Below are 25,146 nucleotides of genomic sequence, written 5' to 3'. Positions count from 1 at the left end.
TTGAACAGATGCAACTTTTCGCTCATTCTTCATAGTATAGTATACTATTGCCTTCTTGAACTGTTGTTTATTAGAAAACAACATACCCATGCAAATATCAGGATTCTTCAAATATGTAGTTGTATGCCATTATTTAACCTTAGGCATAGGTTTCTTCCTCTTCTTTTTGCTAGACACCTCAGCACCATCTTCTTCCTCATAAGTGTGGGCTTCCAAGCTATAAAGGTCCAAGAAAGGTCCAAGAAATGGCTTCATTATCTGAAATTTCCCCAGCAAACTGATAAGCTCATATTTATATATATTTTACATCAAATTCACTTCTCTTTTCTTAGTTAGTTCCTTATATTTTTGAGCTATTTACTTTGTTTTTGTGTTTTGTGGGATTTGTCAAGCAAATAAAAGAAAAATAGCACAAGTAGGATTTTTAGTAACAAATTCGTCAAAACTGCCTGTGCAAATCAGCTGACTTTGGAAGCAAGTTGCGAACAGCTCAAAATGAATTAGAGAATGATCCTTATATGCTTGGAAAGCTACGGATGTCTATTGTCTGGAGCATTTCGCGGATTGTTAATATCATTTTCGTAGAAGAAGTTATGGCCGTTTTAACACTGAAAGGTTCACAAGAGACTGGGCAGTTTGTAACTGCAATGAAAGCAATAAACCCAATAAATCTAGCAGCCAAAACTGATGCAGCCAAGAACAAGTCAGCTGACACCTATTCAAATATCAGAGGAAATGGAAATAAAAATGAGGATTAAGAGGGAGTAATTGGCATAAAGGCTACCTAAAGTGTTACAATTGTTTTACCACATTTCCTCTCACTTATTGTCATCACTAAATGGCTATTAGTGGGTGAGTTAAGGAGAAGAAAATGATGCAACAAGAATTGGTTTAAAAGCAGCATTGGGGAAGGAAGGAAGAGAGGAGGAGGCCTTAGTCGATTTCTTTCGGTTCTATCTTCTCAAACTCATGTCTATCTTTTGTTTTTATTTAAGGATTGTGTGTAACTAATTTTTTAGTAGTTATGGGCTGTTTTGAAGCCCCGAATATGATTGCAAGTTTGTTATGACATTTCGTTTGAATTACTTTTATGAATGGATGAAAATTGGTTCACTACTTGTCTCATTGATGAATTCTTTATTTGTTTTCTATGGATGCATACGTAGTAAACATATCTAGGATTCTAATGCTATGAATATGTGTGTGCCTGCCCTTATAGAATGAGGACCTACATATGTTCTAGAGTAGTACTTGTTAATTGCGATTAACATGTGAACCAATTTCTCGGATAAGTAAGACAACCCCAGTACTAACGATGCCTTGTGATGACTCAAACTCTTTTCGTTCTTAATGATTCATACTTGTTAAATCTATAAACACGCCATTCTAAATTGCATGCTAGGGACTAAGTTAAGTTGAAAACGCCATTCTCTTAACATACTACGTAATACAAAGTAATAGGTTGAGTTCTAACATTGAGCCAACTTGAGCATCTTCATCCGGAAATAAAAGGAATTTGAATGAAACATAACATGTTTGCATGATTATTTGGTGGTGGATAGCAATTCCCCTAACTCGTTTTTCTTAATTTATGAACTATTTAAAATTTGTTTCTGTCCTGTTTTTGTTTGATTTAATTTAAATATCAAATCTAATCCAAAAATCCCAAATATTTGTAGAAGTGTAGCTCTGTGTGTCTAGTGTTTGCTTATAAAATTTCGTAGACTTTAGATTAGTGTAAGTCAGTCTAATAATTATTTTTCAATGGCTGGTCAGTAGGGACAACAACCAGTTTTTGTGACATTTTAAGTAGTTAGATAAAACAATCTTCTGCGGGAAAGACCTTTATTTTCATATGCTACAATTGACAAATCTTAGTGTTAATAAGGAAAATCAATTGGGTTGTCTACCTGTTTTTCAAACAAATCATCTTCTAACACATTCTCGTGTGCATGTTCAATTTCCTGATCTGAATCCTTGTCATAATCACTATTTTGATTATTTCCTCCACATTTTAGGTTGTTCACTTTCATCTCCCTCAACATCTTCATCATCCCTATTTTTTCCCTAAGTTTTTGTTGCAGAATCTTCTTTTTCTCCTTGATTTTCTATTGTGAATTCCCCATCTTGCCAAAATTCATGAAATCTGTCATCCTAACTTAAAGATTATGTTATCTCAAACTCTTGCACCACACCTACATCAATTAACACATTTGCAGGTACCATTTTGTTTGCCTTCTCCGCATTTGTTGAAGCTTGACTCTTGTCACTTTCACTTTGTAATTTGTTGCCTTTATCTCCATTACTTGAAGCAGCACCCTTGTCACTTTTACTAATTGCCTTCACATTCTTGTCAATCACATATAATTCAACTACCTTATCATTTGGCATGTCCTCGATTAAATCTGTCACTTGTGCATCACATGCTATTTCTTCAAACGTACCCACATGCAACATTTTATGGTGGCTCAACTTCACCTTATACCAGTTTCTTTGCTATATCGTGACACTTTACCAAGGATTGGAAGTCACCAAGAACCCAATCTAAGAATATAACCACCTCTAATGTAGTGTTCCTTATTTCCCTTCTTAAGAACCTGACCTTCGTGATAATTGTTATATGTGAATTTATCAGTATTAGCTGCAACAGATTGATTAATACATTAGTAAAGCAAATCGTCAATTAGTTTTTTATTCTCTAAATCTAAGTCAATTACTTTTGCCACATTTTACAGTCAAAACCCTAAATATATGCCATACAATGAAAACTAAAACAATAAAAATACACAACAACCAAACTCCATATCAATAAAACTATGCAATCTTTAATGCAAAATGACAAAAGAAAGGAAACAAGACCACATATATAAACATATTCACCACCAACACTAACCCCACACCATCTCAAACTACACAAACCCCACCACCACATATAAAAAATATGAAGGACTATTGGGACCATCAAAAGTATAAATAAATCATGGAAAGAAGATAAATAATACTCACCATATTTTGGAGGTTTTCCAGATTTGCGGAATTTCTAAGACATGCTCACAATTCAACAAAATTTACTCACAATCCACCAAAGTTCAATGATTCCCCACAAATTTCTAAATTTGAGAGTCCTAATCTAAGGAGAATTGATTATCTCTTGCCAAAATCCCCAATTTGCCAAACCCTAGCTTTTTAAAATCTCTCTAACTAGAGAGGGAAACAGTATTGGGGGAAAGGTAAAGCCCTCCACCAAAAGGCCACAAGAGTCGTCACGTGTAGTTTTAATGAAGAATTTGACGAATTATTGACGGAAGGAGCACGTTGATGTGCGGCACTACATTTCAGGGACCAAATTTATCGATTTGGAAATTATGGGACCAAAAGGATGAGTTAGACCATTCATGACAAAAACCCTTATGATTGAAACATAATACTCCTTTGATTGAAGATGGTCAAACTCTCTTTAACTCAGCTTTAAGAGCGTTCTGATAATGTGACATAAATTTAAAAGGAGAGATGATAAGAAAATCGGCATAAAAAGGAGAGAGAAAAGAGCTTGATTAATTATATGACAATATTTTCAGATCTCAGAAGTTTCCTATATAATTTGTACTTTGGATTTCCACATTATTTGTTTAGCCTAATTGTTATTCCAATTCATAAGTTTTATCCTTCGTGTTCAGATGCCATTGGCTGACCACTGTGCGTTTCAATGAACTCGACCACATTGGATACAATCTCCTCAAATCCAACAGCCGCCGTCGTATCCACAACCACCTTCGGAACATCGCCCACATCATATTCCGTGCACCCGCCGTACCCATCCAACAGCCTCACCATATCCCCCCACGTGGACGGCTTGTGCCATCCGGCTCCACCCTCAGCCGCAGCGCGGCGCTCGAGCCTCCGGCGCCACTCAGCCTCGTCCTTAGGCTTGCACTCCACGACCAGCACGCGGGCCCCGCACGACGACGCCAGCTGGGTCAGGTGCTCGAGGTGGGCTCTACGGGAGAGGGGCGAGTCGACGATGACGCTGAGGCCCAGGCGGAGCTGCGTGGACGCGATTTGCCAGACGACGCTGTAGGACGTGTCGTTGAGCAGGGAGGAAGCGGCGGCGGGGTGGGACTGGAGAGCTTGGAGCTTGTCGCGCACGTCGTCTTTGTCGATGACAGGGAATTTGAGGGTGGAGGATAAGGAGTGGGCCAGGGTGGATTTTCCTGTGCCCGGGTGGCCTTTCATTGCAACTAACATTGGAATTCCACCTCCTTTATCTTCTACCCTTGCCATCTCCAAGGGGATGCAAATACTGCATGATTGGGGTTGTTTTTATTTTGCTATGGACTCTAATGGGGACAAAGCTTAGTCACTAAGGTTATCCTAATCTTATTGGTTTCTTTTCGGATAGAGCTGTATGACTGGAATACCTGGTGATAAAGTCAATGTTGCGTTTTCGGTTTTGTTTATTTATAGTGAATAAGCAAGATTGCCAGTTGGCTCCTATCGTTTTCACTAACTCCTCTCTTTCTTTCAACATGTGATAAGTTTGTCGTTGCCTAAAGAATATTTAGGGTAGGTAAAACATTTTTTATTCCCAATTTGTTGCAACATTCCACGTGTGCACTTTAGATAATCCAAGAAGTAGGTTGTTGAAAGAGGAAGATAACCACAAAAATTTGACCATATTCAATAAAAAGAGAAATATATGGTCTCCTATGTTGGAACTTGTGAGGGACTGAGAATCCCACATCGCCCATACATCTTTTGAAAGTCCCTTTTATAAGTGAGTGACTCACATACGGTTTAGGCTAAAGTCATGGGCCTCCATGCTCTTGGGCATGGAAAGACCCTTAAGTATGATATTTACGTTTTTTATTTTAGGATCACAAAACAACCTACCTAGCCGTCTTCCCTTTATCCAACAAACTCTACTTGTATGTTTCAGATTTTCATGTAACATTATAATTCATTAGCCACAATATTAGAAGTGCGAGTTTAGAAGTATCTAGGCTGTAACATTAAAGGTGAGCCGTTTTAATCCTATTGTAATCCTAACTACAATTAACAAACTTTTGTCCTACTCAATTTAAGACCTTTAGACTACAAATCTCCCCATAGTTCTAACAAGCAACCCCTACTGGCTTACATTGTTTTGTCATCACTATGGCTCATCCAGACAAACACCAAGAGATTTCTTTTTTATTTTATGGATTTTATTTTAACCACTGAATAGAAGGCTTAGTGTCAATTAGCCAACATGTATCATTCATCAAGACTTATATCAAACACGCAACACCCCTTGTATCGAAACATCAAGCTTTCAAAAGCAATAGGTTCAATACCCAATTAATGTTAGCTAGATACTCCATATTCATTTAACAGATATTGAAAGTTCATAAGTATCCTGCTAACAGTGTTGTTCATGTTCCTCAAGTGCACTAAACCAGCTAAATCTGCCTCCAAATTCATGACCGAAGATAAATCCCACTATTCTATGAGCAACTTACCAACCAAATAGGGTTTTCTTGCAAGAGCAGTACACGCACTCCACAAATGCCTTAAGACAGTAAAACATCCTTACTTTTTTTTTTTCTTTTTTGAAACTAGTGTATCCGAGTCTTTAACCCGACTAATCACTTGGCCCTCCGCCTCACCCACAACATTTGGGAAGCGAGAAACTCTAGCATTTGCTACGTGGGTACCATGGGAGAGGGTCAAATCCCAGACCACTTAGGAGCAAACCAAGGACCTGACTGCTAGACCAACAACTCTTAGGTAAAACATCCTTACTTATCAAGTTCTAAGTTGCTTTTCTTATCTATCAATTTTTTTCCAATCTTTCTAACTCCCTCAGTGATTTCAACAGAAATCCTACTAAAAAGTAAATGAACAAATGCAGCTCTAAAACAACTAAACACTTCATTGCATATCATTGCTAAAACGCAGAGAAATTTGTGAGAGTGGCCTAAATAGAAAGAAAAAGATATGAATGAAATTCCTTTGAAATAAAGATTCAGGACACATTGTGATAAATATACCATAAAGAAGACAAAGCAAAGATTTCGTAACCTGTGTTGTCTTTCCGCACCCAGTCTCACCAGATACAAGAATTACCTATTTTCAAACATAGAACACACATTAAGCCCCAAAATGTTATGTACGAAATACATTCAAGTCAAATGAAGGTTAAATGACATAGGCAAAACAGAGATTCTAGTAAACAGTAACAGACCCAATCATGTTCTGGTAAGGTACTATCACATATTTAACTTAAAGTAGGGAATGTCAAAGTAATGTCATGCTTAATGTGATCATAGCTGTTAACTTTTATTTGTTACAAATCGCTAATAACTTTTAAAGCACCAAGTAGTGAGATTCAACTGTCGATGTAATGACATCCTTGTAGGATATAATTGGAAGCTTGGACTTGTCTTAAAAAATCTGCATGCATAAAGCCACAAAAACCTTGTCATGCTGAGACTACTACAACAACAACAACAACAAAGCCTTTTCCCACTAAGTGGGGTCGGCTACTATTTTGAAAAATACGACTTCAAATTTGTGTAGAATGATAATATGGGTACAACATCAGTGAGATCAGAAGAACCTTTCTCAAGTCAACGTTGTTCTTTATTTTAGAAGCAAGTGATGCCACTTTCTTTGCAATTTCTTCCTTGTTCATCGAAGGCTTGCGAAACGTTGTGTCCCTCTTCCATCTGGGCACTCTCATTCTTATCACTACTTTTCCCAGACACTTCTAAGTCCTCCACTTGAGCACGGGGTGGGTAACGTACGAACAAGTCACTTAATACCTCTTTTGTGCCTTCGGAAAATGTCAAGCGAGTGACACTTGGTACATCACTGTTCTTCTTTCTAACTTTGTTAACGGAGATACACCGCTGTTCCGCTTTCCTATACAGAGTTCAGGTTCATTATCAGTAAAACAAGTAGAAAAGGGCCAAAGGGCTAGCTGTGCAGATAACAAAGCTGAAAATTTTCTCTTTTCTTTCAGTTCCCGAAAATATGTGAGCACGTAAGATTCTCTCAAATTGAAATAAACCACATTTTGGCACAATCACAGAGGGCATAGCTACAAGCACACTCACCCTTAATCTTGGATTTCATACTCCATCTCCTGCATTGTTCATGCACTTAAGCTCGTTCAAAGCTCGAGAGACCGGCCTCGAATGTGTAAACTGCAAGCAGATTCCCATATTACTCAAAAATAAATAAAAAAAGCATTCATACAAACATCAAAAGCACCCTAATTTCAAAAAATAAAACAAAATTAAAAACTGGGTATTTTTGAATCACAAAAACCCAGCAAGAAACGGATGCGAACATGGTTTAAAACGCAATCAATCGCAAAAATTGATTAGCACGCAGATTAACCCAGGAACTTAATGTTAATAAAAAAATAAAACTTTACCTTCATCAGTTGAAGCGTTGAACCTCTGAAGTGCATTAAGCAATCGGTTTTTTGTGGGTTCATCAACCTGAGAATGTTTCTTCTTCTTCTTCGCCATCTCTCTCACTTCCTTCAACCCCGGCCCTCTTCTTTTTGCTTCCCTGCTCGTTAAATTCCGACTCTGGGTCTAAGTTTTGGCACCCAGAGAAATGCAAAGGCTCGAGGAAGAAGAAGAAGAAGATTGACAGAGAGAGAGAGAGGGGGAGAGAGAGAGAGAAAGAGAGAGCGAGAGAGTCGGTGGAGTTGTGGAAGATTGGGGTATCGGCGTCTGGCTCTGCCCTGAATAGTTGGCGACTGCTGCTGGTTCCGAATGGCGGTGTTTTAAGTTGGGCTCTGTGTTTCGTTTAGTTAGTTGTGTTTTTGCCTTCCTCCGCATCATCGTCTAAAATATCTATAATATCCCGATATTTTCATTGAAACGTCTGTATTTTTGGATTACCAATATTTTTTTAGACTACCGATATTTCCGATATCATCAATATTTTAGACCTTGCTAAGTCACTCATGTATCTTACCATACAATGTATAAAGTGTAAAATATTGTACTAATTCATTATATATAAATGATTATGATGTGTTTAAACTTCTTTCATTAATTACTACATATTTTCTACACTCACAATGTTTGTCAGCTCGCTATATAATCAACTTAAATCAGTTATATCTATCATGCAATGCACTTCCTTCCAATTTTTTGTGATAAACTAATAGATAATTGACTAAATAAACATCCTGCAAAGTTTCAATAAAAATTTCTAAGTTTTTCTTACAATTTCCGTGGTTTTTATTCAATTTTTATCGATATCAATAATATCCCGATATTTCCATCGAAATTTCCGTATTTTTGGACTGCCGATATTTCCGATATCATCGATATTTAATACCTTGCTCGGCATCTACTTTTTTTATGCTTTGATTTACAAGAGCGGGAGGCGCGCTGCGCTAACCCTTCATTTTGGCTATGACTTTAGCTTAGGCTGCATTTTACCGAGCTCTTAAGTTCAATTGTGTCGCAGTTCCGACCGATCAGTTTGTGCAACTTCTCCTACAAAATTCCATCCAAAGTATTGGCGAACAGGTTAAAAGCCTATAGTGCCGAATCTGATCTCTCCTATGCAAAATGCGTTTGTGACGGGTTGACAAATACAAGATAGCATCGGAATAGCACATAAGATATTTCATTTCCTTAAGCTTCGGAAAGCTAAAGGAAAGTTTGAGCTTGGTGTAAAACTGGACATGCACAAAGACTACGATCGGGTAGAGTGGGACTTCCTTGAAGCTGTAATGGAGAAAATGGGGTTTAGTATTGGGTGGAGGAGGATTGTTATGAGTTGTATTTGTACCGTCAGTTTCGCTGTCATTCTCAATGGGCAACCTGGAGACAAGTTTGCTCCCTATTGGGGTATTCGGCAAGGAGACCCTTTAACCCTTTACTTATTTCTTTTGGTTAGTGAGGTGTTATCTCGTATGATCCAATCAGCAGTGGATAAGAGATATTTGGATTATGCACATTTTCTTTGCTGACGATACGCTAATCTTTTTTAAGGCTGATAAGAAAAATTGTACAAATCTTGTTCAGCTCCTGAATGAATATTGCTCAGCATTTGGACAAACGGTAAACATTCAGAAATCTAATTTGTTTTTCAGTTCTAATATTTCCATGGATGCCTCGGTGGAGTTGGGGGCGATTTTTGATATGAACTCTATATCTGATCCTAATACCTATTTGGGGGTTCCTGCAGTTTGGGGACGTTCTAAGCGGCAAGGGTTGGCTTATATCAATGATAGAATTATGGGGAAACTTCAGGGGTGGAAAAGATGTACATTATCTCAGCCCGAGGATGAGGTTTTGATTAAAGCAGTGGTGCAAGCCATACCAGCCTACTCGATGAATTTATTTAAATTTCCTGTGGTGGTTTGTAATGAATTGGATGCTTTGATTTCTGCTTTTTGGTGGGAGAAGGCTAGTAGGGAGTTGAATATTCATTGGGTGGGGAAGAAAACTCTTGGTCTTTCAAAGAATCAGGGAGGTTTGGGCTTATGAAATTTCGAAGAGTTTAATAATGCTCTTCTAACTAAGCAGTGTTGGCGTATCATCCATCATCCTACATCCCTTTGGGCTAGAGTCTTAAAGGCCAAATATTTTCCCCATTGTTCTTTCCTTGATGTTAAAAGGGGTAGTCATGTGTCTTGGTTGTGGTCTAGTTTGTTGGTGGGTCGTGATATGTTGTTGGGCGGTACGCATTGGCGGATCATGAGAGGAAGAGATGTTCTAGTTTGGGTTGATAAATGGCTACCTTCTCTTCCTGAGGGACATATGTTACCGAGGGGTGGAGTTCCGGTGTCGAGGAATACCCGCGTTGGGACATTAATCTGTACAATTACCAAATCATGGGACATTGACTTCATGTTGGGTTTTATTTCTCAAGAAGAGATGGTTGCCATTCGTGACATAGAGATTTGGGATTTGTCCGAATCAGATAAGCTGGTTTGGCCTTATGATAAACGTGGAAGATTTACGGTGAAGTCGGGTTACCATTGTGAGCATTCAAGGGCGACTAATCTTGCGGGCTTGCCTATCTCACATGGTAGCTATGTCTCTCTTCATGTTTGGAAAACTATTTGGAAGTTGAACACTCCCCCAAAACTTAGGCACTTCGTGTGGAAGTCTATACATGGTGCCCTACCCAGAATGGCTAATTTGTTTCGGAGGAAATTAGCCCACTCGTCGTTGTGCCCTATCTAGTCATGCTAATGATGAAGCCATTAAACATCTTCTCCTCCAATGTCCTTGAGTGGAAGCTCTTGGTTTGGGGGCGCACTTAATTATAGGGTTGACAGGGTTGCTGTTTCATCTTAGAGGCACTGATTTGAAGCACTTATCAGTTCAGATAGTTGGGCTGCCCAGGATAGGCAATGGCTCATGCCCTATGTTGTTTTCACATGCTGGAATATATGGAAGGCCATGTGCAATTTCCTCTTTAATCATACCACTATTAACCTAGCTCATATAATTTTTGTTGTAAATAATATTGTGGGAGCGTTTTTTGAGGCACATCGATTTGACAAGGATTAGCGGGCATCAGCTCATATCGTCGGGGAGATGGAAACACAATGGTCCCTGCCACTTGCTCATTATGTAAAAATTAATGTGGACGCTAATCAGGTTGCGTCTTCGGGCAAGGGGTTTGTGGATTGGTGGCGCGGGATAGTGATGGGAAGTTTTTGGCAGCTCGTAGGCAGGCTTTTATGGCTATGTGTGTTAGTCAAGCTGAAGCAACGACTCTTTTGCACGGTTATGACCTGGGTTTCTCACAAGATTTTCGTTATATCATTTTGGAATCGGATTATCTGGAGTCGATTTCTTGTTTTAATGATAATTTGGATAATGGCAGCTGGAGGGCGTATCCCATTTTGGCGAAAGTAAAGAATTTTCGGGATTCCTTTCAGGCCTGTTGCTGGTATTGGATTCCAAGATCAGCCGACAAGGAGGCAGATCTATTAGCGTCGCAGAAGTTGAAGGAGATGTGCAATGTTTTGTGGGTTGACCGACCCTCATCCTCTTTGGTTTTTGTCTAAACAACGACGGTTTGCCGTGTCCACATTAGGTTTTCATGGCTTTGTGGGGGGTGACGTCTTGGCATGCGGTGCCGCGTCAGTCTTTCTTGTAACTCCCTGCAAAGCTTGTTTCCTTTGTACTACTTGCTAATTGCCTTGTTTAAGCTTTCTGTATGTTTGGCTTCTTAGCCCTAGCTATGATATTCCAGTTTCCAAAAAAAAAAAATCTCATTATTTATAAGAGTATTGTTGACTAATTTATCCAAACGTGTTATTTTATGTGCAAATATGTTTTTAACGACGTGTATATTGTGATTATGAAGAATGAATCTCATCGAGCGTATAGTTGAAATCCACAACTCATATTGAGAAAGTTATATTGTGTTTTATTGTTGAAAGTTATTTAGTTATGTTTAATTAGTTTTTAATTAAATAAAGCTGACATGGCAATGTAGAGTCCAAGCCAAGCTGAAGTCCTAGATTGTAGGAGTTGTGGTTAAGTCTGTTCACCACATTCAAATTTGCTTCTGTTGCTTAAGGTAGTTGAACTCCACAAAATCTGCACATGTTGTGTTAGTGGTTATCATAGAGATTGTTATTTTCTATTTAAGTTGTAGGCTTTGTTTTCAGATATATGAGAAGAGAAAAAGTGCAGTATTCAAGCATTGTGAAATACTTTTCTTCAGGCATCCTTTTACGTTTAAGATAATTCCAGTTTCCAACATCTAGTATCAGAGCCCCTTCTAGGCCTGAACAAACTTGAGAAAAAGGGTGAAAGATTGTGTCTTGTAGCAGCAAGAAACAATGGTAACTGACAAAGCCACTGAGAGTTTTGTTCAACCAACGATTCCACGGTTTGATGGTCACTACGACCATTGGAGCATGCTAATGGAGAATTTCCTCAAGTCATATGAGTACTGGAATCTTGTGGAATCAGGGATTGATGCCCCAGCAGAGGGAGTTGTGTTAACTGAACAACAAAAAAGGGTTGCTGGACAAAAGCTGAATGACTTGAAGGTGAAAAACTACCTTTTTCAGGCACTATCTTGGAGACTATACTCTAGAATGAGACCTCTAAACAAATATGGGATTCTTTGTAGAAGAAATATGAAGGGTCAGAAAGGGTGAAGCGTGTAGTGCTTCAAACTCTAACAAGGGACTTTGAAACTCTACAAATGAAATCAGGTGAGTCCATCACTGATTTCTTTGCTAGAACTCTGGGAATAGCAAGCAAGATGAGATCCAATTGTGGCACCCTGGAAGAAGTCAAAGTTGTGGAGAATATTGTGAGATCATTGACTCCAACATTTGACTACATTGTCTATTCAATTGAAGAGGCAAAGGATGTTGCTGAGTTACGAGTTGATGAACTACAAAGCTCTTTGTTAGTGCATGAACAAAGACTTAACCGCACCACTGCCAGTGAAGAACAAATAGCATTGAAAGCTTCCACTTGTTTCTTAGTAATCAAGTTCTCGAGGAGGAAGAGGTCGTGGAAAAGGTGGATGAAGTAGAAGAAGAGGTGGTCGAGGCCATCGGGGTGGTGGACAATCTGGATATCGAGATGATAACAAATCACCTCGTATTTTCAAAAAAGATGCCGACTCTGAAGAAAAATGAGCATACCACTTTAATAAGTCAAAAGTGGAGTGTTATAGGAGTGGACAATTTGGCCACTACAAGAATGAGTGCTACATGAAGTTACCAAATGAAAAAGGAGAAAAGTCAAACTTTGTGGAGAAAAAGGAGGAAGAGACACTTTTGATTGCTTTTCATGCATTGATAGAGACTAATCAAGAGACATGGTATGTGGACACGGGTTGCAGCAATCACATGAGTAGATGTAAGTCTTCCTTTATTAATTTGGATGAAAGCTTTCACATCGTGGTAACTTTTGGTGACAAATCCACAGTGAAAATGATGGGTAAAGGAGATATTCAAATCAAAATAAAACATTGACTTTATTAAAACTATTTCAAATGTTTTTTATATTCATGATTTGAAGACAAATTTGCTGAGTGCCGGTCAATTACAAGATAAAGGTTACAGGATTACAATCTATAAAGGAGAGTGTGAAGTGTACGATCCAAAAAAAGGCTCCATTACTGTTGTAAAAATGTCTTCCAACAAATTGTTTCCTTTGAAAATTAAGATTGTGCAGGTTTGCATGCTTGCCAAAGAAGATGACCCGTGGAGATGGCACTACAGATATGGCCATTTGAACTTTAAAGGCATGAGAACATTTCACCAAAAAATGGATGGTCACTAGCGTACTTGAGATAACTCCTCCATCAAAGGTGTCTGAAGAATGCATCACTGGGAATCATCAAAGAGACTTTTTTCCAAGTGGCAAGGCAACAAAGGCTCAAGCAATCCTGGAGATGGTTCACTCTAATCTACCAATAAATCCCATCTCAAATGGTAGCAACAATTATTTCATCTCCTTTATTGATGATTTTAGTTGGAAGACATGAGTCTTTTTCTTGCAGGAAAAATCAGAAACATTTGAAGTATTCAAAAGCTTAAAAACTCTAGTTGAAAATGAATCAGACAAGAAGATTAAAACACTAAAAACTGACCATGGAGGAGAGTAATATTCAAAGAAGTTTGATGCATTTTGCAAAGAGAAAGTCATCAAGAGACAGCTGACCACTGCCTATACACCACAACAAAATAGTGTAAGTGAAAGGAAGAATCGCACCATTCTCAACATGGTTCGAAGTTTGCTAGTCAAATGAAGCATTCCCAAGAAGTTTTAGCCTGAAGCTATGATATGGTCAATTCATATTTTAAACAGAAGTCCCATATTTTCTGTTAAGAATATGACTCATCAAGAAGCTTGGAATGGATTAAAGCCTACGGTTGATCACTTTAAGGTGTTTGGGTGGATAACATATGCACACATCCCTGATGAGAAAAGAAAGAAGTTAGATGACAAAAGTGGAAAATGTGTTTTTCTTGGTGTAAGTGAAGTCTTAAAAACTATACACTTCAGTGACAAAGAAGATAGTGGTAAGCAAGGATGTAATATTTGATGAAGACACCATGTGGAATTGGTCTGAGAACATATCGGCTCAACAACAAATTCCAGTTGATGATGATTCAGACAAGGAAGATGTTGCAACTCTTGAAACTCAAGCCCAACATCCATCTCAACTTGAAGTTCAGTCATCTCAACAATCTTAAGAAGAGGGATACAATCTGAGAAATAAGAACTCAAGGAAGAGGCCAGCATGGATGATGGATTACAATGTAAGTTATTTAAGTTCTGATGATGAAAATGCTCACTTTGCATTATTTGTAGACAATGATCCAATCACGTATAATGATGCTGTTAAATAGGAGAAATGGAGGGAAGTAATGGACAATGAAATCAAGCCTACTGAGAAGAATCAAACTTGGGAGTTAACTAATCTTCCAAGGGGAAAGAAAACCATTGGTGTTAAATGGGTGTTTAGAACAAAGTTGAACGAAAAATGTGAAATTGACAAGCACAAAGCTCGTTTCATAGCTAAAGGCTACAACCAAAAGCATGGCATTGATTACAAAAATGTGTTTGCCCCAGTTGCAAGGCATGACAAAGTTCAATTTCTGGTCAATTTTTTAGTTATACATAAAGTCGGCATTCTTACATGGCAACCTGCAAGAGGAGGTGTACATTGATTAACCACCTAGTTATGAGAGAAAAAAAAGAGAAGAAGAGAAAGTGCTCAAATTGAAGAAAGCACTCTATGGATTGAAACAAGCACCTCAAGCTTGGTACAGTCGCATAGATGCCCACTTTGCTAAGCTTGGATTTCACAAATGTCCCTTCGAGCACACTCTTTATGTCAAGACTAATGAAGAAGGTAAACTACTCATGGTGTGCTTATATGTTGATTACTTAATATTCATTGAAAATGATGCTAAAATGTTTGATGAATTTAAGAAGTCTATGATGAAAGAGTTTGAAATGATTGATCTGGGATTAATGCACTATTTTATTGGATTGGAAGCCATTCAAACTACTGCTGGTAATTTCATCTACAAGAAAAAGTATGCGCATGACATTCTTAAAAGGTTTTAGATGGATGATTGCAAGCCATTTGGGACTCCAATTGAACTTGGTTTAAAGTTATGCAAAGACAAAGGTGGGAAGAAGGTTGACGGTACTTTTTACAAACAAATCATTGGCAGTCTCATGTACTTAACCTCCACAAGGCTTGACATCATGTATGCAATGAGTATAGTGAGCTGATATATGGAATAACCAACTAAAATGCATCTCAATGAACAAAGAGAATTATCAGGTATGTAAAGAAGACAATTGATTATGGTGTGCTTTATAAAAGGGAAGATGGTTCTGGTTTTGTTGGGTACACAGATAGTGATTATGCAGGTGATATAAATGATCGTAAGAGCACTTTTGGGCACACATCTGCTCAACTCTGGTACAATATTGTGGTATTAAAAAATGCAACAGATTGTGACACTTTCCTCAACAGAAGCTGAGTTTGTAGTAGCAGTTTCGAGCTCCTATCAAGCCACGTGGCTCAGAAAAATGCTTGGTGATGTTCAAAATAGACCAACGACCATCTATTGCGACAATATGTCAACTATCAAGCTATCAAGGAATCCAATCATGCATGGGAGAAGTAAACACATTGATGTTTGTTTTCATTTTCTACGTGATCTGTGCATAGATGGGAAGATTGAACTGGAATATTGCAAGAATGGGAGCAGGTTGCAGACATCTTAACTAAGCCTTTAAAAGCAGCCTGCATTCGAGAAGTTGAGGAGCACATTGGGAGTTTGTTCATTTCGAAGCATTGATCAAGAAGATGATTATGTGATGGTAGAGAAACCTTAAACTATTTTTTTGTTTGTTTGTAAAAATCAGTTTAAGGGAGGGTGTTGAAAGTTATTTAGTTATGTTTAATTAGTTTTTAATTAAATAAAGCTGACATGGCAATGTAGAGTCCAAGTCAAGTTGGAGTCCTAGATTGTAGGAGTTGTGGTTGAGTTTGTTCACCACGTTCAAATGTGCTTCCTTTGCTTAAGGTAGTTGAACTCCACAAAATCTGCACATGTTGTGCTAGTGGTTATCGTGGAGATTGTTATTTTCTATTTCAGTTGTAAGCTTTGTTTTCAGATATATGAGAAGAGAAAAATTGCAGTATTCAAGCACTGTGAAATACTTTTGTTCAAGCATCCTTTTACGTTTAAGATAATTCCAGTTTCCAACATTTATTACTTTAGTTTCTCATGTTGAAGTTTTATCGTCCAACGGTTCATTACTAATTAAGTTGATTTTTGATGCAGGACTTTACATTCTGCAATAGAATCGGTATGAAGATTTTTGTGAATGTATATATAATGGGACAATCATAATAGTCGAGTATTGAAGTCGTCATTCCTTGAGTCGAACTTAAAATCGCTTATTAGACTATAGTGTTTAGTTGTCTAGTAACTTCTGTATATCACCTTTTGATCTACCAAAAAAATACAATTGCGTTCAAATATGATATAGTTTAGTGAGATTAATGTATCAATTTGTATTTAATTATTAATAAAGTCAGTTTATTGTGGGAAAAGAAAAAAGAAAACTAATGAAAATGATTTGAAAACTTTGAGTTTTAACGAAAATGACAAAATAAAAGATAAAATGAATAATACCAAGATTAAATTTTTAGTGTAAAAATGTGGTTTTTTATTAAAATAAATAGTACCCGGAGTTTTTCGTTAAAGTTTAAAAAAAAAAGATATGTTAACATGAAAGCCCAGCCCAACTTACAGCAAATGACAATGACATTGGCCCAAATTTGAACTGTGGTCGACAGCCAAGCTATTATCAAATCTGCAGTTTAGGCCGAAAAGCCTCTAAATGTGAAGATTGTGAAGGCAGAGTAGAACTTGCAAGACTCATCTCTCTCTCTCTCTCTCTCTAAAATATAACCCCATTGAGGTGGTTTCCTCCACGCAAAAGAGAAACTCTCAGTGTGTTATACGACAAAGGTACCTGGTACATCTATATACTTTATTCATCCCTTCAAAATCCCCAAATCCCATAAACCCATTTGCCATTGATTGTAATCTGCAATCTGCTCTTTCTTTTTTTACATAATTTTGGCATAATTATCGCCTTAATCTGCTGCTTTCTCGCCTATATTACTTTTAATCTGCCGACAATTGGGGAAAAGCAAGTCTTGGTTTTGGATGCTTTGCTCTCCTGTTCTTCCTCATACCCATCATTGATTTCTTCAATTCTGAGGGCGTTTCTGTATTGGGTTCTTCTTCTTTTGATCGGAATCGGTTCCAAAACCCCGAATCGGTTTCTGGGTATCTTGGATTTTGCTTTGTTTGTGCTTCTTAATTGGGTTATTCTTGTGACGGCTTCTAATCCTCTTGGTTGGTTCTCATTTCTTGCTGAACTTAATGGGTTTTTGTTCTTATGTGTTCATATGTTTTTTCATATCCACAATTTTCGATGTCAGATTTCGTGTTTCGGTTTGTTTTGATTGCTAAGATAGTAGGATTCTGCTATTTTGATTGTTTCTGATGTGGGTTTTGATCTATTATCACTAAGATGTCATTTTTTTAGGTGTTGAAAACATTGTCTTTACATTTCTTGGTAAATGTTAGCTTTTCTTGAGCATATTATGGATTGTAATCGGACTGATTCTGTTTCCTTAAGTGGTATATCATCAGTTTAGTGTGTTGTTTTTAAGTTCTTCACGATTCGTGGTACCAATAGTTTGATTATTAATGTGCATTATCGATCTTAGAATGTGGATCAGTCAATTATGATTCCTTTGCTTTTATCTTTGACTCAACATTGAAGTCATTGAATGGACTTGCTGAAATCGTAAAGTTTTGGTCATTGGCGGTAAAATATTTAGTGATTCTAGTTACAATTCATCTTGTAAAGCGGCTTTTAATGCTCTATGTAGAAGGGCATTTTCTTTCTCATAACTTAATCATTTACTATTTGATTTCTTTTTGTCTTTTTGTGTATGTACTGGATAATCAGAATGAATTTCCGTGGTGTAAACCGGAATTATTGATATTCTTCATCCAATCATGATTTAGTTGGGAAAGGCTGAAACAATAACATGAAGTTACATTTCAGAATTTAGATTTTGTATGATTGGGTTCTTTCTTTTGTGTACTCATCTTAGAGATGTTGATGCTGTGAGTGATGGGGTGAAGCTTTTAGATGTTCATTACCATTTTTTACTGTATGCAGGATTTTGTTTCTTGTCTTCAACTGGCTGTTTGAAAATACCTGCTTCTTGTTCTCTACCGTCGTAATAATATATGGGCTGAGGTGCACATTTCATGGGAGGTGTGGGAGATGAAGAACCAGCAACAAAACGCATGAAGTTATCCGCTGGAGAATTGAAAGGACTTTCCAACGGTTCATCTTGTGGAGAGCCTGTAGCTGGCTCTTCAAGAGACTTGATGGCTCGGCCCCTACCATCTGAAGGGGACGAACAGGTTGTTGGTTCAAAAGGAGTTATTAAGAGGGTGGAATTTGTTCGACTAATAGCTAAGGCGCTATATTCTCTTGGCTATAAGAAAAGTGGTGCTCATTTGGAAGAAGAGTCTGGGATACCGTTGCATTCTTCTGTGGTAAACCTCTTTATGCAGCAAATTCTGGATGGAAACTGGGATGGAAGTGTCGACACATTGCAAAAAATTGGCCTATCTGATGAAAACATTGCTAAATCAGCCTCCTTTATGATATTGGAGCAGAAGTTCTTTGAACTTCTAGATGAAGAAAAAGACATGGATGCATTGAAGACATTGAGGACTGAGATTGTGCCTCTCTGCATCAATGGTAGTAGAGTTCGCGAGCTTTCTTCCTGCATAGTTTCTCCTTCATTTGGTGGGACTCCTGGTAAGAACATTGTGCGGGCCAAGTCTCGGTCAAAGTTACTGGAGGACTTGCAGAAACTGCTTCCCCCAACAGTTATGATACTTGACAGACGGTTGGAACATTTGGTTGAGCAGGCCCTTGTCTTACAACGTGATGCTTGCAGTTTTCACAACACCTTGAACGAGGAAATGTCATTGTACACTGATCATCGGTGTGGGAAAGAGCAAATTCCTTCTCAAACATTACAGGTTGGAACAAGACTTGGTTGAAGCTTTAATATAGCTTTGTGTACTTATCAAGTTTACTGATTTGGTCATATATAATATGGTGTATGAAAATTTTGTTCTTCCTTTATTTTGATCTGAGTTATCTCATCTTAATATCTTGAAGTTAAGTAATATTAGTGAATGGATCACAATCTGGGGTAAGCTAAGATGATTTAATCAGTCTTGGTTCATCAGGGGTTTATCGACCGTGAGAAGCGACTAGCCTTTCTGTTTGATAAGTTAGAGGAATCTTCTCCAGTCTTGTTCTTTTAGTCCTTCCAATTAGTATGACCTCAAAATGGTAAATGGAGGGGTCAGTAAAAAGTATGTGGTATTATCCTTAGCATTTCATAATCCATGAATAAAATTGGTGTACAATACCAGAATGTGTGTGTATTCTATCGGCACATGGGTAAAACTGTAAAGCACAAGTTTCATTCTCCAACCTTTAAAGTTTACGGGAACGTGCAACCCCTGGTTTTTTTTACAATGTATCAAGTGCTTCTGTAACTGGCATCACTTAATCGATGTTTGATTCCATCTTTATTGACTTGATTTTTTATTCTGTTGGCCTACATTTTTGCTATCTTCTGGTTCCATGACTTGTTATGTTAATGAAGATTAATCTCTCTCACGGTTATGCTTTTGTTGTAGATATGCTTTTGATTACCCACTCTTACGTTTATACATGCTACTCTGAATTAGGCTGTACAAATTGGTTATTTTTATTTCATTCTATAACTTTCTTATCACTTTTGATTTTACAGATATTACAGGCACACAAAGACGAAGTCTGGTTTCTGCAATTTTCACACAATGGGAAGTACTTAGCTTCATCATCAAGTGATCAATCAGCAATCATATGGGAGGTAACTTTAATATCATATGGAACTAGCTCTTAATCTTGTGTCTGCGCGCATCTATAAATGCTGTTTTATGTAGAAAATTGATCACTCTCTGCTGCTTCCTTCTTCACATGTAGTTTCCATGTTGACCTTCCATCTCTTTTCACACTGTTGCATGCTTGTTTTCTGTTTCATGAAATATTAAATATATACTCATTATGTGGTGCCCTGACTTAAATTGTTTGCAAGTGCATGAAACATAAGCGATATAATTGGTTTTCATTTCACCATTTCTTTCCTTTTTTCTAACATTGTTATTGATTGTGTGTGTATCTGCAGCCTTAGATGACACTTTTCCAATTAATGGCTGTAAGATAAGGATTTGTATGTTCAACTATTTCTGTTTATAACCTGCATAACCTCATCTTGGTTGGGAGAATCTTTGAGGTTGGAATATGTATATTTGGGATAAATACATGACGTATGATCCATAGATATGTTGAGTTGCATAAAGAAGAAAATAATATGGTACACACATTAGATATGGTCAAATTTCACCGTACTGTTGAATGGGCTGTACTTGGCTGAGCTTGGCATGCTCAATTTCTATCTGAACCTCAAATCCAGGCTAACATATGCATGTTGTATATTGTTGCAACTTGCAATACAAAACATTTAAAAGAAAATAACAATGAGGTTGGTAACTCTGCATGTAATTCTTATTGAACGTTATACCGTTTTCTCTTCATCTTTTATTTTGATCCTATTATCTGAGAAGTTTACCCTAATCTTCTTCTTGTTGGGGTATAGGTTGATGTGAATGGTGGGGTTACTTTAAAGCATAGACTATCTGGTCACCAGAAACCTGTTTCCTCAGTTTCATGGAGTCCTGATGACCATCAACTCCTCACCTGTGGAGTGGAGGAGGCTGTCCGGCGTTGGGATGTTTCTTCTGGTGAATGTCTCCATGTTTATGAGAAACCTGGTGTTGGTTTGGTGTCCTGTGGATGGTTTCCAGATGGGAAATGTATATTCTCTGGTGTCAGTGACAAGAGTATCTGCATGTGGGAGTTGGATGGGAAAGAGCTGGAGTGTTGGAAAGGCCAACGAACTTTAAGAATCTCTGATTTGGAAATAACTACTGATGGCAAGCAACTTATAAGCACTTGTAGAGATAATGCTATATTACTCCTTGACCGGGAAGCCAAAGTTGAGACATTAATTGAAGAAAATCAAGCTATAACATCTTTTTCATTATCAAGAGATAATAGGTTCTTGTTGGTTAATCTTCTGAACCAAGAAATCCATCTCTGGAACATAGAAGGTGAAATCAAGCCTGTTGCTAAGTACAAAGGTCACAAACGCACCCGATTTGTAATCAGGTCTTGTTTTGGTGGACTTGAAGAAGCTTTTGTTGCTAGCGGTAGTGAGGATTCACAGGTAAAGAATTTTGTTACATCCTGAGCCCTCTTTGATTTTAGTATAGACTTTATAAGCAGAACTAGAAGAATGATGCTGAAGCATTATTTTTGCTTTGTTTTTTTTGAATAACGTCAATGTCGTATAATTAATATCAGGTTCATGTCTGGACATATCACTTACGAGCCATATACATGTTCATGTTTAAAACCGTTATTAGTTATATGTATTCTATCCTGCTGTTTTGTGGGTAAAAGATATGATCGTTAATGTAGTTTAGTTGATGCAGTTTCATTAATGACAGACGAGACTGGCTTCTCGTTTATTTTTTAACTTTCGTGTGTATTGTTTACATTGAGGGTTGAACCACTTTAGTTGCTCAGTGCCAGGGCATGGAGGCTAAATTAAGAAAGCAGACGTTTATTTGTTTATTTTTTTATTTTTTGTTGGATATGTGTTCGTTTATGCCTTTGCGTACTGCGAGATGTTGTGGATCATCTCGGACTGTCACTGTACGGTGAGGTCAACATGACCAACGGCATTAAGAGGACATCACATGAGGAATTGTACATAAATGCTTTGAAGATTACTCATTATTTGCCTTTCAGAGTGCTAATCGATGGTTTCAATCTGCAGGTTTATGTATGGCAGAGAAGCTCAGGGGAGCTGATAGAGGCATTGCCGGGCCATTCTGGAGCTGTTAATTGTGTCAGCTGGAATCCAGCAAATCCGCACATGTTCGCCTCTGCCAGTGATGACCGCACAATTCGAATATGGGGCCTAAGCGAGCAAACAGTAAAACACAGGGGTGCACACAGCAATGGCATCCATTATTGCAATGGAGGAACATGAAAAAAAAAAACTTTGAAAAGCTAATCTCTGGTTATTATTTCTTTCTCTGACCATTGCTTTTATGTATATACCTTTATCATCGTCGAAAAATCAGACATTCACGTCAAACAAAGCATGTGGATTGTGCAGCAAGTATTAATAAATTTACTATTTCATTTTGTTATCTTGATTCGTTTTCTCTTAATCGATTTTCGAACTTCTGTGCATGAGAAATTGCCTTGGGCAAATTACTCACTCGTTCTTCGGTAGCGTGCCCTGTAGTCGGGATTTTGATCAGATATATACCATGGAAAAATATTTGACTTCATACGCTAGTTAGGACTTGCATTCATCATAAATCCTGTACTTTTGGCTGTAGAGGTAAACCCTAATTGATTGGGGCATTCTTGTGATGCAAGCTTCCTACTTAATGCATTAAGAGGAAAAAGCATTGCTGTCTGGTTTATTCAGAACTGTTCTGAATCTCTTTAGATTCTTCTTCCATGGTGTAAGTTTCCATATGGCAATTGGTGTTTAAATGCAATACCATTATGAAGTTTCATAATGATACAAACGATAGAACCGAACAAATGTACTATAACGCTTGAGGTAAACGCTCTGAACTGCTTGAGTTAGAGGTCGTAATCTCTGTGAATTAAGCAAGCAGAGAGAAAATTGGGCCTTCCTTTAATACCACGAAACAATTATACATGCTCAACCATTTCCTCGATTATCACCAACTTTGAAGCACTTACAATCTTAAGGTGATATACATTATACAAACCCTCTCAGATAAGTTCTTATGCAACACTGAAGGAAGATGCAGTGTTCTCGACGAACTTCCTTGCTCCCTTGAACCACCTCTTGTCTCCGGCTTGAGCCTTTAGAATGTAGAGCTTGCCGTCTTTCACGGTGGCTGTGATAAGCTGGTGCTTGCCTCCTTCATCTCCGTCTGCTGTCCTTGTCAACACAGATATATAGTAGTACTGCTTTCCGTCAACCACTTGGCTAGAACTCTCCAATATGTTGGCAGTGGCCACGGCGCCCGAGTCGAAACCACCCTATACCATATTCAAACTCGAATTCCATAACAACTCACACAGTTGCCACCATTATGCTTTTCTATTGAGTTAACTTGGGAACAAATTTGGGAATGTGTGTGGGTGTGTTACACAACGAATTACCTCGGAATCAGTCTTGCCAAAGTAAGCTTGTTTGCCTAGCAAGTAGTCCACCTAGGAAAAACCCACATCAAAAAAATGAATTGTAAGCAAATTGGTAGGAACATATTTCACACTGTCATCGGAAAGGAGAAGGTAGCACACCTGAGTGAGGAATCCCTCGGGGGGGCCATAGTCACCGATGGACTTCTTGTCGGTTGGGGTGATTGTTACGGCCACGTTGGTCGTGGTGTCGAAGTTGTCCTCGTACCTAAGAACTTGACCGGGGTACTCAACCTCTTTGCTAGGGTTCCATTTTGCAGGAATGGATAGCTTGAATCCCTTTCCAACGTATGGCAAGAAGTCTGTGTTCGACTTGGGCTTTCCAAACACATTGGCTGCGTGTGCATTTAGTCAATAATTATAAGTCACTTCGATCAAGAACGAACACATTACACGGACCGGATTATGTTATTATTATTGTTCGTGTTGGCAAGACTGTCTGATGAGAGAACATCTCGTATATTAACTAGACAGTCTGACAAGAGAACATTTCGTAAGTTCGAGTGAGTGCGTGTGTACCTGATTCGCCATAAGCTGCATCAGCAGGGGAGACCTTGGAGCCAAGGGCTGCAGCACCGATGAGGACTGTGAGAGCCAACCGCCGCGAGACGTTAGCACCGCTCTCTTCTTCCTGGCCAGCGGCCTGCTTCTGGGCCCGGCAGATCACAACCTGGTTGTGCTTGTTGATGTTCACCACTTGGCGCTGCGACGACGACGAGGACCGGGCAGAAGCGGCGGTAGTGAGTGCATGGTGGTGCAAAAAGCATGCAGTGGAGGCCATTTCCTTCACTCTCACTCCTCTTTGTGATTGTCTCAAGGTGCGGTGCAGAAATGTGAGCCGAGGAAAATTGGGTTTTTGGATATGTGAAGGGAAATGGTTGGTTAATTTTTGGATATTGGATCAGGGAATTGGATGACTTGGAAGATTAGATTTTGATGTGGGATAAGGTTGTAGGGTTTTTCATTGGTGACACGTGGCTTGCTTTTGTACATGATTTTGTTTCCAAGTCATGCCTTTGAATGCCCTTCGGAGGAATGGGCCTATTTAGTTTTGGGTTTCCTTTGAAGGCCTTAATCTCTCCTCTAAACACCAAGCCCAGTGGCCGGCCGAACTACACCGTTGAAGTTGGCTGTTCAACGTGATCGGTTTGGTTTGGTTTGGTTGCGGGGTGGTGTTGGCATAAAAATGGCTCAACCGAAGGCTTCGTTTTCAGCTTCGGCGTCTCGGGCTCGATTATTGGCCAAGTCCAGCCCTAGTTAAAGGCGCTTCTTGATACGTTTAGCAAAACAACTTTAAAGCATTTCGCTAGTTGTATAAATGCTTTATGAACAAGCGCCTTAATTTTACGTACATAAGCACTTCTTGAAAAAAGAGTTTATGAGCACAAATACTTTCTCATAAGAAATGTCATATGAATCTTAATAAACCTGGTTAAGTTATTTTCTTTTCTTTGTTTTTTTGTCAACAATAAACTTGGTTAAGTTCTTGAATCGCTAAATTGTACAAGATAATATAGATATTGATTAATAAGGACCCGATAAGTCTTGAAAGCTAGAGGCAAGAGGCAAGTACACACGATTAGTGAACTTTATCTGAATAAGTTATATTGTGTTACGACTGTGTGGTTCCATACAAGTCGCTGATGTGGATGTAGTAGCAATGAATAAACTTAGTTTGAAAATGATG

General features: G+C 38.3%; 4 protein-coding genes and 1 long non-coding RNA gene across 7 annotated transcripts; 3 read left to right on the top strand and 2 right to left on the bottom strand.

Moving 5' to 3' along the window:
- Positions 1–1,828: 1,828 nt before the first annotated feature.
- LOC103405144 (uncharacterized) lies at positions 1,829–7,803 on the bottom strand. Of its 2 annotated transcripts, none has more exons than XR_011577732.1 (5): positions 7,421–7,799; positions 7,098–7,187; positions 6,599–6,903; positions 6,061–6,432; positions 1,829–2,641 (listed from the first exon to the last, which is right to left on the bottom strand). It is a non-coding gene; the product is annotated as an uncharacterized lncRNA (long non-coding RNA). The 2 variants fall into 2 exon arrangements; XR_003770691.2 differs by having other exon boundaries at positions 2,328–2,641; positions 6,061–6,105; positions 7,421–7,803.
- Positions 7,804–8,695: 892 nt separating this feature from the next.
- Positions 8,696–9,503, top strand: LOC139193365 (uncharacterized). Its single transcript, XM_070816359.1, has 2 exons — positions 8,696–8,905; positions 9,006–9,503. The coding sequence occupies exons 1-2, from the start codon at positions 8,696–8,698 to the stop codon at positions 9,501–9,503; spliced, it is 708 nt and encodes a 235-aa protein (XP_070672460.1).
- A 2,318-nt stretch (positions 9,504–11,821) lies between these two features.
- LOC103405284 (uncharacterized) lies at positions 11,822–14,203 on the top strand. The gene is made up of 4 exons (XM_070816358.1): positions 11,822–12,034; positions 12,118–12,518; positions 12,676–12,860; positions 14,013–14,203. The coding sequence occupies exons 1-4, from the start codon at positions 11,822–11,824 to the stop codon at positions 14,201–14,203; spliced, it is 990 nt and encodes a 329-aa protein (XP_070672459.1).
- A 2,660-nt stretch (positions 14,204–16,863) lies between these two features.
- Positions 16,864–22,420, top strand: LOC103405143 (WD repeat-containing protein 26 homolog). 2 transcript variants are annotated; one of them, XM_008344110.4, is made up of 5 exons: positions 16,864–17,011; positions 18,243–19,123; positions 19,909–20,010; positions 20,797–21,426; positions 22,042–22,420. In XM_008344110.4, the coding sequence occupies exons 2-5, from the start codon at positions 18,335–18,337 to the stop codon at positions 22,255–22,257; spliced, it is 1,737 nt and encodes a 578-aa protein (XP_008342332.1). In that variant the 5' UTR covers positions 16,864–17,011; positions 18,243–18,334; the 3' UTR covers positions 22,258–22,420. The 2 variants fall into 2 exon arrangements, with proteins under 2 accessions (XP_008342332.1, XP_008342331.1); XM_008344109.4 differs by having other exon boundaries at positions 16,879–17,404.
- Positions 22,421–22,904: 484 nt separating this feature from the next.
- Positions 22,905–24,848, bottom strand: LOC103405142 (oxygen-evolving enhancer protein 2, chloroplastic-like). The gene is made up of 4 exons (XM_008344108.4): positions 23,979–24,848; positions 23,562–23,794; positions 23,421–23,471; positions 22,905–23,297 (listed from the first exon to the last, which is right to left on the bottom strand). Exons 1-4 carry the CDS (start codon positions 24,238–24,240, stop codon positions 23,037–23,039), a joined length of 807 nt encoding a protein of 268 aa, XP_008342330.1. The 5' UTR covers positions 24,241–24,848; the 3' UTR covers positions 22,905–23,036.
- Between the last annotated feature and the right edge of the window lie 298 nt (positions 24,849–25,146).

The sequence above is a fragment of the Malus domestica genome, chromosome 17, assembly GCF_042453785.1.
Source record: "Malus domestica chromosome 17, GDT2T_hap1".
NCBI lineage: Eukaryota > Viridiplantae > Streptophyta > Magnoliopsida > Rosales > Rosaceae > Malus > Malus domestica.
This window is presented reverse-complemented; position numbering and strand designations above follow the sequence as displayed.